General features: G+C 45.9%; 1 protein-coding gene across 1 annotated transcript in view; it reads left to right on the forward strand.

Annotated features, from left to right (window-relative positions):
- Positions 1 to 11,313, forward strand: part of NLRP5 (NLR family pyrin domain containing 5) — a 62,326-nt gene extending 51,013 nt beyond the window's left edge. Inside the window, 4 exon segments of the mRNA XM_024237603.3 lie at positions 48 to 218; positions 3,232 to 3,402; positions 7,772 to 7,942; positions 10,903 to 11,313. Of these exon segments, the coding sequence (XP_024093371.3) occupies positions 48 to 218; positions 3,232 to 3,402; positions 7,772 to 7,942; positions 10,903 to 11,035 (646 nt within the window). The 3' untranslated portion in view covers positions 11,036 to 11,313.
- Positions 11,314 to 14,516: the final 3,203 nt, after the last annotated feature.

The following is a 14,516-nucleotide window of genomic DNA, read 5'->3' on the forward strand; positions in this document are numbered from 1 at the left end:
TGGGGAATGAGCGTCACGATCTTCTTTCCCATGTGTGCGCCCCACAGGCTGAATCAGTGCCACCTGGACACAGCTGGCTGTGGTTTTCTTGCACTTGCGCTTATGGGTAACTCATGGCTGACACACCTGAGCCTTAGCATGAACCCTGTGGAAGACAATGGCGTGAAGCTTCTGTGCGAGGTCATGAGAGAACCATCTTGTCATCTCCAGGACCTGGAGTGAGTTTCCCATGGGCGTTGGGTCAACTCTATCATACTGGGGTCTGGAGTTCCTGAAAGTTCAAGAGATAGGAGCAGGGAGACTGGAACCAAAAACTGCTTTCAGGGTGAGCTGACACTTGTTTTTCCAAGGGCAATCTAGGTAAGTTGAGGTGTTCACACCACGGTGAAGAGCTTCACACCACGGGCTGATGGAGCTTCATGGGAGGAACCATGAGTTCTGAGAAACCCTTGATACCTAAACACGGTCCATTCCTCAGAGGAAGGCATCTTGCCCTAAGTTCATCTTCAGCTATTTATCTGTATGGAGAAGGGAGAGTGCTTTTCTCTTAATCTCTTTCCCTCTGGGGCTCAAATTTCTTCACCCTTTGTTGAAATGTTTCTATTGAATAGGAATATCCCATCATTAAACAGACTGTAGAAAAAGTAAAAGAGCTCAGTGAGCAAAAATCAATCTTCAGTCTCAAAACCATGCAGTCATCCCTGTTAGTGGTTTGGATGTCTTCTGGGGTTCTCTTGTCCTAGATGCAAACGTGCATTTGATATTTTACAACGAAAGGATCATAGTAGTCAGCACTTAATGCAACTTAATTTGTTCTCTTTTTTCCTTTTTGTTTGTTTGTTTGTTTTTTGTTTTGAGTCTTGCTCTGTTGTCCAGGCTGGAGTGCAGTGGCATGATCTCGGCTCACTGCAACCTCCACGTTCCAGGTTCGAGCGATTCTTCTGCCTCAGCCTCCTGAGTAGCTGGGATTACAGGCGTGTGCCATCACGCCCAGCTAATTTTTGTACTTTTAGTAGAGACAGGGTTTCACCATGTTGGCCAGGCTGGTCTTGAACTCCTGACCTCAGGCAATCCACCCACTTTGGCCTCCCAAAGTGCTGGGATTACAGGTGTGAGCCACTGCACCCAGCCAAGCACTTAATGCATTCTTAACACGTGGCAGGCAGAGCACTAAATATTTTGTATATCTAATCTCATGTAGTCTCACCACCCCCTATCATATCCAGTGGAGAACCGAACTCCCAAGAAACCAGAACTTTGGCATTGGTCTCACATTGTGTCTGAGGATATGTCTATTATAATAAATGAAGTACAGTAAGGTATTCCATTGAATGGTGTAGCCTTTAAAAATCTCCTAAAGCTGGACCACGTACCTTATATCTAGTGTTTTCATCATGAGCATAAATGATTTCATTGTAAACCCTCGTATACTTGGTAGCATTTGCTTATTCATTACGAAGGTAGAATTAATGGACCACAAATGGGGTATCATTTTGAGATCTCTCCCTTCCCAAGAATAAAATAAAGGACTTTGGTATGGATTCTAGTTCACAAACTTCTGAGTGCCCCCAAGTATTAATTCTATCATTCATTTTAATTGTTTCAAGCCCTACTTCTGCATGGTGTAGAATCTTAATTTTAGTCAATTAGAGACATTGTTTTTTTGAGACGGCATTTAAGTGCTGGGAGATTATCTGGATCTCTTCATCACCATTCATATAAGATTGGGTCACCCCCACCCTGACCTTCAAGGGTTGGCCCTCACAACTGCATCTGTTTTTTCTTTTGTTTTTTGCTTCACTTTGTTTTGTTTTTGTGTGTGTGTGTTTTGTTTGGTTTTGGTGGGGTTTTTGTTTTGTTTTGTTTTTGTTTTTTTGAGACAGAGGTTCTCTCTTGTTGCCCAGGCTGGAGTGCAATGGCGCAATCTCAGCTCCCTGCAGCCTCCCTCTCCTGGGTTCAAGCAGTTCTCCTGCCTCAGCCTCCCGAGTAGCTGGGATTACAGGCACCTGCCACCATGCCCAGCTACTGTTTTGTATTTTTAGTAGAGACAGGGTTTCACCATGTTGGCCAGGCTGGTCTCGAACTCCTGACCTCAGGTGATCGACCCACCTTGGCCTCCCAAAGTGCTGGGATTATAGGCGGGAGCCACTGCCCCCAGCCTGCATCCCTCTTTATTCTTGACCCGATGGCTGCTGAGGATGGACCCTCCCTGCCCCAGTGCTATCACCCTACCCTTAGCCGCCCAAGCTGAAGACAGTCTTGGAGGCCATTTCGGTCATTTCTCCTGCGATAAACCATTCAGATGTTATTTTTGGGGCCGCCCACCCCATCTTCCCCATTTTCCCCATTTTTCCTAGGAATAGAAGCATTAAACTTCCCCTTTTGGATTCCAGACCTATCAGTACTTCAGTAACTTCTGTCCCCTTTTCTCTCCATCTCGCTCTGTCAGAGTCTTTCCAGTTTCTCCTCCTCCCCCATGGAGAATCTTGACCTCATCTCCAAGTGGAAGCAAACTCTGCTGTGATCATTTCTTTTAAAGATACCTTTAGCTGGGCATGGTGGCACACGCCTGTAATCCCAGCTACTCAGGAGGCTGAGGCAGGAGAATCACTTGAACCCAGGAGGTGGAGGTTGCAGTGAGCCGATATCGTGCCACTGTACTCCAGCCTGGGCAACAGAGTGAGACTTTGTCTTGAAAAAAATAAAAAATAGGCCGGGCGCAGTGGCTCATGCCTGTAATCCCAGCACTTTGGGAGGCCGAGGCAGGCGGATCACCTGAGGTCAGGAGTTTGAGACCAGCCTTACCAACATGGAGAAACCCGATCTCTACTAAAAATACAAAATTAGCTAGGCACAGTGGCGCGTGCCTGTAATCCCAGCTATTCGGGAGGCTGAGGAGGGGAGAATAGCTTGAACCTGGGAGGTGGAGGTTGCGGTGAGCCAAGATCACACCACTGCACTCCAGCCTGGGCAACAAGAGCAAAACTCCATCTTAAATTAATTAAAAAAGAAACATACCTTCAATCACACCAGACACTTTCCCCGCCCTCCACTATCATCCCTCTCTCGAGTCAACAGATACCACATGGTCTAAGCCGTTCACAGGAATGGGCAAAACGGCGGCCTATCAGGAAGGAATAAAGGAAACTCCAGTTAATGCCCCTGAACCTTCTCCCGCTGTTCCACTTTCCTCGAGAGAAGCAGACTCGCTCTATTTCCTGCCTCTTGCAGGTTGATAAAGTGTCATCTCACCGCCGCGTGCTGTGAGAGTCTGTCCTGTGTGATCTCGAGGAGCAGACACCTGAAGAGCCTGGATCTCACGGACAATGCCCTGGGTGACGGTGGGGTCGCTGCGCTGTGCGAGGGACTGAAGCAAAAGAAAAGTGTTCTGACGAGACTCGGGTAACTTCCTGGGGCACCTCTTTGCCGGCCGGGCTGGGAGGAGGTGGGGGACCCCAGCATGAGGTTGCTTGAACAAGGATGATGATGATCTGGTTTCCATGAGTCCCTCAAGTTAGATGGAGTGCAACCTTTGCAGCACCACAGATCTGGCTGTAAGTTCTGACTCGGCTCCTGTGGATGAGACGGATGAAGTGGCAAATGCTTGGGAACAAGGTCTGGAGGTAGAAAACCCTCAACTGCCAGTTGAACGACCCCTGCGTGCTAGTCCTGGTGCTAAATGGAGGAAGTATGGAAGTGAAAAAACCTTTGTGTTGTAGTGTGAACAGTCTAGAGACAAAGACGGGCAGAAAGCAAGTGATTACCTGAGTAGTCCTTAAAACTTCAGTGAGCATCAGAACCACCCGGGGGCTTAAGACAGAGCTCCAATATGGTAGACTATGGTTCAGCCATAAAAAGGAAAGTGCTGAGGCCGGGCACGGGCTCACGCTCACGACTGTGACGCCAGCACTTTCGGAGGCCGAGGTGGGCAGATCACTTGAGGTCAGGAGTTCGAGACCAGCTGGGCCAACATGGGGAAACCCTGTCTCTACTAAAAATACAAAAATTAGCCAGGTGTGGTAGTGCATGCTTGTAATCTCAGCTACTCGGGAGGCCGAGGCAGGAGAATCACTTGAACCCAGGAGGTGGAGGTTGCAGTGAGCCGAGTCTGCACCACTGCACTCCAGCCTGGGTGACAGAGTGAGACTCCATCTCAAAAAAAAGTTAAAGTGCTGGTACGTTCCACCACGTGGATGAGCCTTGAAAACGTCGTGCTGAGTGAAAGAAGCCAGCCACAAAAAGTCACATGGTGTATAATTCCATTTGTATAAAATACCCAAAACAGTCAAATTCATACACAAAGTAGAGGGGTTGCCTGGGCTAGAGGGAATGGGAAGTAGAAGGGGTGCAGCTGAATGGGTATGGGGTTTCCTTTTAGGGTGATGGAAATATTCTGGAAGCTAGTAGAGGTGGCTGCAGTGCACTGTGAACTACTCTAGAATGGAATGTTTACCATGTGTGAGCACTGACCATGCACTAGTCTTGTATGTGTGCTGCTTATAACCCTCCATGGCACTAGGGGAGGTCACACTCCCATTGTGTTGAGTAAGAGGCTTTAATCTGGGCACCCCTCCTTTTTTTTTTTTTTTTTTTTTTTTGAGACGGAGTCTTACTCTGTCACCCAGGCTGGAGTGTAGTGGCGCGATCTCGGCTCACTGCAGCCTCCGCCTCCTGAGTAGCTGGGACTACAGGCGCCTGCCACCACACCCAGCTAATTTTTTTGTGTGTATTTAGTAGAGACGGGGTTTCACCATGTTGGCCAGGCTGCTTTTAAACTTCTGACCTCAAGTGATCCGCCGGCCTCGGCCTCCCAAAGTGCTGGGATGACAGGCGTGAGCCACCGCACCTGGCCGGGACCCCTTTCCTTCTTGAAGTCACACATTGTTCTTCAAGCTCATCACACCTTGATTCTCTGTCCCCTCAGCTTCTTTCTATGTGGTCATGCCCCTTCTTTAGTTCCCCTTTGATCTAGCTTTGTGTTTTATTTTTATGATTTTATTAAACTTTATCTTATTTCTTATTAAATCAAGGCTTATTTGTCTTACTCTATAATACCGTCACTCATCTTTTAGCTCCATGTTCTATTTTGCTTTTTCTGTCTTTTTTTTTTTTTTAGATGGAGTCTCGCTCTGTCATCCAGGCTGCATTGCAGTGGCACAATCTCAGCTCACTGCAAGCTCCGCCTCCCGGGTTCATGCCATTCTCCTGCCTCAGCCTCCCATGTAGTTGGGACTACAGATGCCCGCCACCAAGCCCAGCTAATTTTTTGTATTTTTAGTAGAGATGGGGTTTCACCATGTTAGCCAGGACGGTCTCAATCTCCTGACCTCGTGATCCGCCCGCCTCGGCCTCCCAAAGTGCTGAGATTACAGGCATGAGCCACCGCGCCTGGCCTGTTTTTCTGTCTTTTAAATGTAGTCTCTCCCTTAGCCTTCTGTTCTGGGGTGTGTCCACCTACAAACACTCCAAGCTTTACTGAACCTCATTCTCCACCCTCTCAGCACCTGCACTTCAGTAGCTGAGAATTGCAGGATCAAAACAGGCAATGGCGAGTTGCTGTCGTGTGCAGTCAGGGGTCATGGATGTAAATTTGTTTTCCCAGCGTTAGTCGTCCGATCCACTCGTTTTCCCCACCGCCTGAGACAATTTCACAACAATTCATTCCCTGGAGACATGCGCACCTGCCTTGTTCTACTGGGTGCTTAACAAACGACCCCCATCCCTTCAAATAATATAAAACCATTTACTAGGAAAGCCCTAAATCTTCTATTAAGAAGCCAACTATGATCTGCACTAGTACACACTTCCTTCTGTAACAACAAAGTACGGCCGGGTGTGGTGGCTCATGCCTGTCATCCCAGCACTGTGGGAGGCCGAGGGGGGTGGATCACCTGAGATCAGGAGTTTGAGATCAGTGTGACCAACATGGCAAAACCCCATCTTTACTAAAAATACAAAAGTTAGCTGGGCGTGGTGGCAGGCACCTGTAATCCCAGCTACTCAGGAGGCTGAGGCAGGAGAATCGCTGGAACCCGGGAGGTGAAGGTTGCAGTGAACTGAGATCGTGCCACTGCACTCCAGTCTGGGAAACAGAGCAGGACTCTGTTTCCAAAAAAACAAAAGATTTGACACATGTTAATCAGAGGTTAGTTTCCTCCACGTCGGGAATCCCACAATCATCCATGTGCAGCACTTTATACCATCACTGATTTACCTCCCCCTTGCCTCTATCCTCAGCCTCCCTACTGGATGTTTTGTCTTTATAAATGCTTAGATATTATTTTAGAAGCAAAATGAAAAATAAGCATTCAATCTTATTTCACCATCTAGCCATAGGTGGCTAAAACAACTTGAGCTGCATCTCATTAACTTTTTATTCTATCATAAGAATTCCAGCCGGGTGCGGTGGCTGTAATCCCAGCACTTTGGGAGGCTGAGGCCGGTGGATCACTTGAGGGCAGGAGTTCGAGACGAGACTGGCCAACATGATGAAACCCCGTCTCTACTAAAAATATAAAATCAGGCATGGTGGCAGGTGCCTAGAATCCCAGCTACTCAGGAGGCTGAGTCAGGAGAATCACTTGAACCGGGGAGGTGGAGGTTACAGTGAGCCGAGATCGTGCCACCACACCCCAGCCTCAGCGATAGAGCAAGACTCAGTCTGTGCATTTTGGATTTTTTTTTCCCAATCTAGAATGATTAGGACGTGTAAAACCTATATACCCACCACCTAATTTAAACAGTCATTAGTATTTTAGTATATCTGGTGAACTATTTCATAGCAACTTACGGATTTTGACATCCCGCCCCAAAATAACCAGCGTGCTCTCCTCAAAATAGAACACTCCTGTACAATGCCATTATTATATTCAATGAGGTCCCTTGGCTTTCTGTTGCTCTTAAGATGAAATTCTAAACCCTTAGTATGACCTAAGTGCCCAGCCTCCGCTCTCACCACTGTCTGGGACTCTGTTCTGGCCATTTAGTCATCTTTGTTTCTCAAATGTGTCCCCTTCTTTCCACAAGCACAGTGTACAGGTGATTTTTTTATGTCAATGCATATGTTAATATGTCCTTCCGCCTTCTCACCTTTCTTCAGGTGCAGTGTTGCTTTCTCTGCAGGTCTGTGTTCCTTGTTGTGTTCCCTTGCTACAGGCGCACTCAGCCTTTGTTTCATTGTTTTCCACAACTATAATTTGAGTTACCCACCATCTCTCAAAGTGAGAACCAAGCACAGTAGCCTCACCTGGGAACTCGTTAGAAATGCAAATATTTGGCCAGGCATGGTGGCTCATGCCTGTAATTCCAGCACTTTGGGACGCCAAGGCAGGTGGATCATCTGAGGTCAGGAGTTCAAGACCAGCCTGGCCAACATGATGAAACCCTGTTTCTACTAAAAATACAAAAAATTAGCCAGGCATGGTAGCACACGCCCATAACCCCAGCTACTCCAGAGGCTAAGGCAGGAGTATCGCCTCAACCCCAGAGGTAGAGGTTGCAGTGAGCCAAGATTGCACCACTGCATTTCAGCCTGGGCAACAAGAGCGAAATGCCATCTCAAAAAAAAAAAAAAAAAAAATTTGGGTCTTTCGTCAGAACAACTAAACCAGAAACTGGGAGGCAGAGCCCACCAGTTTTTTGGGTTTTTTTTTCGTTGTTGTTGTTGTTTTTTCTTTCCAAAGAAAAAGTATCAAGGTGAAATTCATACAGGTTGAATGGAGGGTCCATCATTGATCTTTGGGGTTATTTCCTGGGTATCCTGACCCTGTAGGTTGAAGGCATGTGGATTGACTTCTGATTGTTGTGAGGCACTCTCCTTGGCCCTTTCCTGCAACCAGTACCTGACCAGTCTAAACCTGGTGCAGAATAACTTCAGTCCCAAAGGAATGATGAAGCTGTGTTCAGCCTTTGCCTGTCCCACGTCTCACCTACAAATAATTGGGTAAGTCCCCAGCAATTGTCTTAGGTACAGACCTGCTTCTGTTACAGGCTTGTTAGCTGGTGGAGAAGCAGTTTATGGGAAAAGTTGAGGTCATAGCTGGGGAACCAGATTTTACTCCATTGGTGAGTGCCCACTACATTCTGAGTAGTGTGCTGGATGCTGGAGATATAGGAATATGGGAGATAGAGGCCAGATGCCTGATATCATGGAGTTCACTTCTGGGTGGGTTGGGAAGGGCACAGAAATAACATTATAAAAGTTTATGCTGAAAAAACTAGAATTGCTGTATGATCCAGCAATCTTCTGAGTATGTACTCAAAAGAATTAAAAGCAAGATCTCAGCGTTCACACCCATGTTCATAGCAGCAAAATGCACAATAACAGCCAAGAGGTGGAAGTAACCCAGGCGTTCGTGGATGAAAGGATAAACAGAATGTGGTATATACCTACGGTGGAATTGTATTCAGTCTTAAAATTCTGACACATGCTCCATGATGGAATCTTGACATGCCAAGTGGAATAAGCCAGTCCTAAAAAGACAAATACTGTAGGATTCTACATTGATGAGGTACGTAGAAGAGTGAAATTCATACAGACAAAATGGTGATTTCCAAAGGATTGGGGTGAGGGGTTGGGGAGTTGTGTAATAGGTGCAGAGTTTTAGTTTTGCAAGATGAAGAATTCTGGCGATAGATGGTTGTGGTGATGGTTGCACAGCCGTGTGAATGTACTTAACAGCACTGAACAGTTCACCTAGCAGAAAGTTTCTTCAATAGCTCACACACAACATTTCAGCTTCCCCTCTCATTCAGTCCTTGTGCAAGTCTGGAGGGCTGAGTTGATGGAGTTCACAGAAGTTCTTCAGGACCATCTCTTAAGACTAGAAGTTTCTTTCATGAGAAAGTGGCAGTTCATTGATGTCTTCAGTGTTTAGTGGTAGAAAAAGCATTTGTCATTTAGGACCTCATATTCATAGACAGGAGTTCAGAGACATCCCTGAGCATGAAGGAACACAGTAGTACTTGAAGGGAGTAGAATCTTGACCGGAGAAATATACAGCTGGCAGCATTGATAGCCCATCTGAGGTTGGTTGTGGTATATTTATTTTATTTTATTTTAAGTTTTTTGAGATGGAGTCTCACTCTGTTGCCCAGGCTGGAGTGCAGGGGTGCAATCTTAGCTCACTGCAACCTCCGCCTCACAGATTCAAGCAATTCTGCTGCCTCAGCCTCCCGAGTCGCTGGGATTATAGGTACGTGCCACCACGCCCAGCTAATTTTTACATTTTTAGTAGAGACGAGTTTTCACCAGGCTGGTCTCAAATTCCTGACCTCATGATCCACCAGCCTCAGCCTCCCAAAGTGCTGGATGACAGGCATGAGCCACCATGCCCGACTTCCTTGTGGTATATTTATATCAATAGAAAATTTCTCAATTGAGTAACTGTTCTTCAGTATGGTCCAGCGGATGGCAGTTGAGTTTATACAAGGTTCAAGTTATGGCACATGGGTATAACCAGGAGGAAGTCAAGAGCAGCTGTGGTAGACCCTGGAATCATAGGAGGAAAGTGAAGACAGGATGGGGAAGATGAATTGAGAAACATGGCTCAATGAATCTGGGAGTCTTGGTTTGGTCAGAACTGTTACAGTGACAAAATGAGCTGAAAAAGTGGAGTGCTGTTGAAAGAATGTGTTTGTATCCTTGACTTATGAGGCACTATAGCCGTTGACAAGATCAGTGGTGACTATGGGACTTAGTAGTTGAAGTAGGATAGAAGTCAGAACTGGATTTACTGATTGACCTATTATGGGTCTGTTTCCCCATCTGTGAAATGGGGGCAGTGCTATGTATCTATTTAAATATGTTTATTTCTCCTCTAGTAGACTATAAGCTTGGTAAGGGTGGGAAATTTGCCTTGTGCATCCCTATAAGGGAAGTCCTCATTTAATGTCATTGATACCTTCTTAGAAACTGACTTTAAGCAAAACGACATATAATGAAACCAATGTTTTCTCGTTGTTATAACAATGACTCTGAAGAAAATGACGTTCTTCGAGAATCTGCTGTAGTAGTTTTGCTTAAAGTCCAAGAACCTATCAATGACATTAAAGGAGAATTTACTGTACCTTCCCAAACCCTATAACAGGACCTGGCACAGAGACTCTGAGGAAGGAATTCATGGATGGACTGAAGGATCATGCCTGCATCTTAGGACTGTTAGGACTGTTGTAAGGAGCAGATGTCTTTAAAAGCTCAGCATAGTATCTGACATGCCCAAGTTTCTTTACATTAAGAGAATTACTTTTATTCTATAGGGAACATGCTACTGTTATCAAGCAAAAGTGGCTCACTGCCTGATGTGCTACAGGCCAATACTATGACATTGGAGATTTGTGGGGGAAAAAAAGCCCTATATTGCAGGTCAACTCACAAGGAGACAGGAATCAAGCTCAAATCTGTCTCCCCATGCTGGCTTCAAGGCAGTATTTTTCTTAGAAAAGGTTCAAGGAGTAGATCCTGAGACTAGTAGGTGATTGGAAGAAAAGAGAAGATCTGGAAAGTCACTGGGCATGCATAATTATCTATTCCTGCTACCTCATGGGTTGCATGTGCCAATTTAGGGAGAGTTAGTATAAAACATGGTAGAAATTCAGGCTGTGACATCAGCAAGCTCATTCTGTGCAAACTCCAGTCTGCCGTACTTTTTCTAACCGATTTCAGCCAGTTCTTTCGTAAGTGGAGGGGGAGTCTCCATGTTTCAGCAAGCTGTTTCTTTTCTTGTCTGCCATCCTGCAAACTCAATAATTTGTTAGTCATTGGTTTCTTTAACTCTTTGGGGCACATTCCTTAAGAGTACAAGAAAAGGTTTGAGATCCTTGGTGAGGCTTCCAGGAATTTTGAAGAAGGGAGAAGAGTCGAAAGCAACGTCTCAGTAACGAGTCCTCTCTCTGCCTCCCCAGGCTGTGGAAATGGCAGTACCCTGTGCAAATAAGGAAGCTGCTGGAGGAAGTGCAGCTGCTCAAGCCCCGAGTCGTAATTGATGGTAGTTGGCATTCTTTTGATGAAGATGACCGGTACTGGTGGAAAAACTGAAGATACGGAAACCTGCCCCACTCACACCCATCTGATGGAGGAACTTTAAACACTGTTTTCTCAGAGCAAGCTGTGCCCCTGGGAGTTCCTTCTCAAAGATGGAGAATGATTTCTGATTCTCACAAAGCCCTCAATGGTAGTGATTCTTCTGTGTTCACTATACCTTGGTTACTGGATTTGAAGGCTAGAGACCTTCAAGTCATAGGACTCAGTATCTGTGAAATGTCAGTCCTACCTCAGAGCATATAGAGGGAATGAAATAAACACAGAGCATTTGGAAAAGTTGTTAAGTGGTTTTCTTAACTAGTTGGGGATATGGTTTAGGAGCAGGGAGGTTGGGAGGACCTAGATCTTCAAAAGCGGCCCCTGAATTTGGGTACCTCAACTAGTGATTTTTTTTTTGTTTGGTTTTTGTGTTTTGTTTTTTGTTTTTTGTTTTTTTGAGATGGAGTCTTGCTCTGTTGCCCAAGCTGGAGTGCAGTGGCATGATCTTGGCTCACTGCAACCCCTGCCTCCCGGGTTCACACCATTCTCCTGCCTTAGTCTCCCAAGTAGCTGGGACTACAGGCGCCTGCCACCACGCCCAGCTAATTTTTTGTACTTTTAGTAGAGACAGGGTTTTACCATGTTGGCCAGGATGGTCTCAATCTCTTGACCTCGTGATCTGCCTGCCTCGGCCTCCCAAAGTGCTGGGATTACAGATGTGAGCCACCACGCCTGGCCAAGTACTGGTTTTTTAAAGCACATACCTGAATACCAAAGGATGGTGTTACTGTCACTTAATATCTGAACTATAAACATAAAGTCGAATTTATTCCTTAGTGTAATGAAAAGCCGGTCTACCACAGTCTCTCTGAGTAGAGAAGACTTCTGATCTTTGTAGGTAGGAATTTGGGGAGGTACGGAATGAGGCTGAAACTTGAAGGTGTGAGTTGGCCTGTGGTTACTCAGGTGAGGCTGATTGGTACAGGTGTGTTCGTCAGAGTGCATCCCTTCCTAACTGGCTGAATTTCCGATGCAAAGGGCAGCTGTTGGTTGGCTTGCAAAAGCATGTTCACTGAAGTAAGTTGTCTTGGATCCACTGAATGGATTTAAACCTGTCTAGGTAGCTACTTATTACCATGGCTACAGAACCATCGGTCTATTCCTAGAAGAGTGGCAAACTCTTGCATTCTTACCAAAATGTGCTTATGATCTCTTGTATTTATTTCTCTCATCCATGATGATGATGATGAATGATGATAATCTAACACAGCCCTTACTGTATACCATGCCCTGTCCTAAGCAGTAAGAATTAACTTATTTGGTCTTTACAACACCTTAGAGGTAAGTATATTTTTTGCTTCTATCTTACAGATGAGGACATTGAGGTGCAGAAAATAACAATGCACAGCAAGGCCGGGCGTGGCGGCTCACACCTGTAATCCCAGCACTTTGGGAGGCTGAGGCAGGTGGAACACTTGAGGTCGGTGGTTCGAGACCAACCTGGCCAACACGGTGAAACACTGTCTCTACTAAAAATACAAAAATTAGCCCAGTGTGGTGGTTCGTGCCTGTAATCCCAGCTACTTGGCAGGCTGAGGCAGGAGAATCACTCAAACCTGGGAGGCGGAGCTTGCAGTGAACCGAGATCGTGCCACTGCACTCCAGCCTGGGTGACAGACCGAGACTTCATCTCAAAAAAAAGAATGCACAGCCAATAAGTAGCAGAGCTGCCATTCAGACCCAGGAAATCCATTTCTGGGGTTCATTCTACTAGTTGAAATGTTGCCTCTACCATACAACCACCTTCCACGAGCCTCTCACTGTAGTGTGTGTAAATCTATAACTCCAGCAACCCTTTCAAACAGGGGGAATGTTTTAGCATCATTCCCTGTCAGCATATATTAGACAGGGACTGGCATGCCCCCTTTTCTGCTCCCATTGCAATGGAGCTAATAAAGTTTATACCAGGTATAGGAGGAACGTCAACTCTGCAGTTTATTTGTGCTTATAGTATATGCATTATCTTCAACCTATGGTTTCTTTGCAGGAATACTTTTTAAATACTTGCGTGTTCTGGGAGTGTTTGTTTATAAAATACTTGGACATTGGACCAATGTGATAGGGTTTATGAGGTGAATGGGTGGAGTAGTGGGGGAAGAGTTAGCCCTTCCAAATCAGAGTGTCTGTCTTCAGGATACCTTTTCTCCCACATGGGACACGGGCTCATCTAACATAAAGACAGGGCAAGGAGGCTGGGCGCGGTGGCTCACGCCTGTAATCCCAGCACTTGGTGAGGCGAAGGCGGGCGCATCATGAGGTCAGGAGATTGAGACCATCCTGGCTAACATGGTGAAACCCCATCTCTACTAAAAATACAAAAAATTAGCCGTGCGTGGTGGTGGGCGCCTGTAGTCCCAGCTACTCAGGAGGCTGAGGTGGGAGAATGGCGTGAACCCAGGAGGCGGAGGTTGTAGTGAGCCGAGATTGCGCCACTGCACTCCAGGCTGCGCAACAGAGCGAGACTCTGTCTCAAAAAAAAAAAAAAAAAAAAAAAAAAAAAAAAGGGCGGGGGGAGGGGGCCAAGGAAACCACCATTAATATTTGTGTTAACAAAACGTTACTATGTTAGTCTCGTTAAAGGTCTATCACCTTATATATAGCTAAAAATACACAATGCCCTCCTGTGTCCAGTAAGTTATCTTGGGCACTGCTGCCTACCCCACCCACAACAGTTACAAATATCCCACTTTGTAAAGTTACAGCCACAAGGAAGGCAAAGGGAAAAGCCAAGTTTAGAAACAATATTTTTATTTTTTAGAAACATCTCATTATCTTGCCCAGGCTAGTCTTTGAAGTCTTGGGCTCAAGTGATCCTCTTGCCTCAGCCTCCCAAAGTGCTGCAATTACAGGTGTGAGCCACTGTGCCTGGCTTCAAGTTTTTGATGCTGACCTGTGTTCAAATTCTGGCTGTTTCGAATGATTTTTGTGACACTATACAAATGTCAGCCTCCATGGGCTTTTGATTTCTTATCTGTAAAGTAGGAAAAATTGTACTTACCCTATAGAATCAGTTTCAAGAAGAGATGAATCTCTGTAAATCAGCTGTAGAAGTGGCTGGAGCATTCACTCCACCAATATTTACCTACTTGTATTAGTTGTCTGTTGCTGTTTACAACATTACCACAAAGTCGGCAGTTAAAACATGTGATCTCGGTGTTTAAGTCCAGATATGACTCAGCTGGTTCCTCTGTCTCAGGGTCTCACAAGGCTGCAATGAAGGTTTTGACCAGGGCTGTGGTCTCATCTGTGACCCAACCAGGACAAGGACCTCTTCTAAGTTCATGTGGGTCCCGGGAGCATCTATTTTCAGGCTGCTGGACTGAGGGCCTTGGTTTCTCGACTGTCAGCCCCAGGCCATCCCCAGCTCTTTTCTGCTTGGCCTTCTCCATATGGCGGATTGCATCTTCAAAGCCAGTAAGACAGTTGCTCAGCAAGA

This window comes from Pongo abelii, chromosome 20 (assembly GCF_028885655.2).
Source record: "Pongo abelii isolate AG06213 chromosome 20, NHGRI_mPonAbe1-v2.0_pri, whole genome shotgun sequence".
Taxonomy (NCBI): domain Eukaryota; kingdom Metazoa; phylum Chordata; class Mammalia; order Primates; family Hominidae; genus Pongo; species Pongo abelii.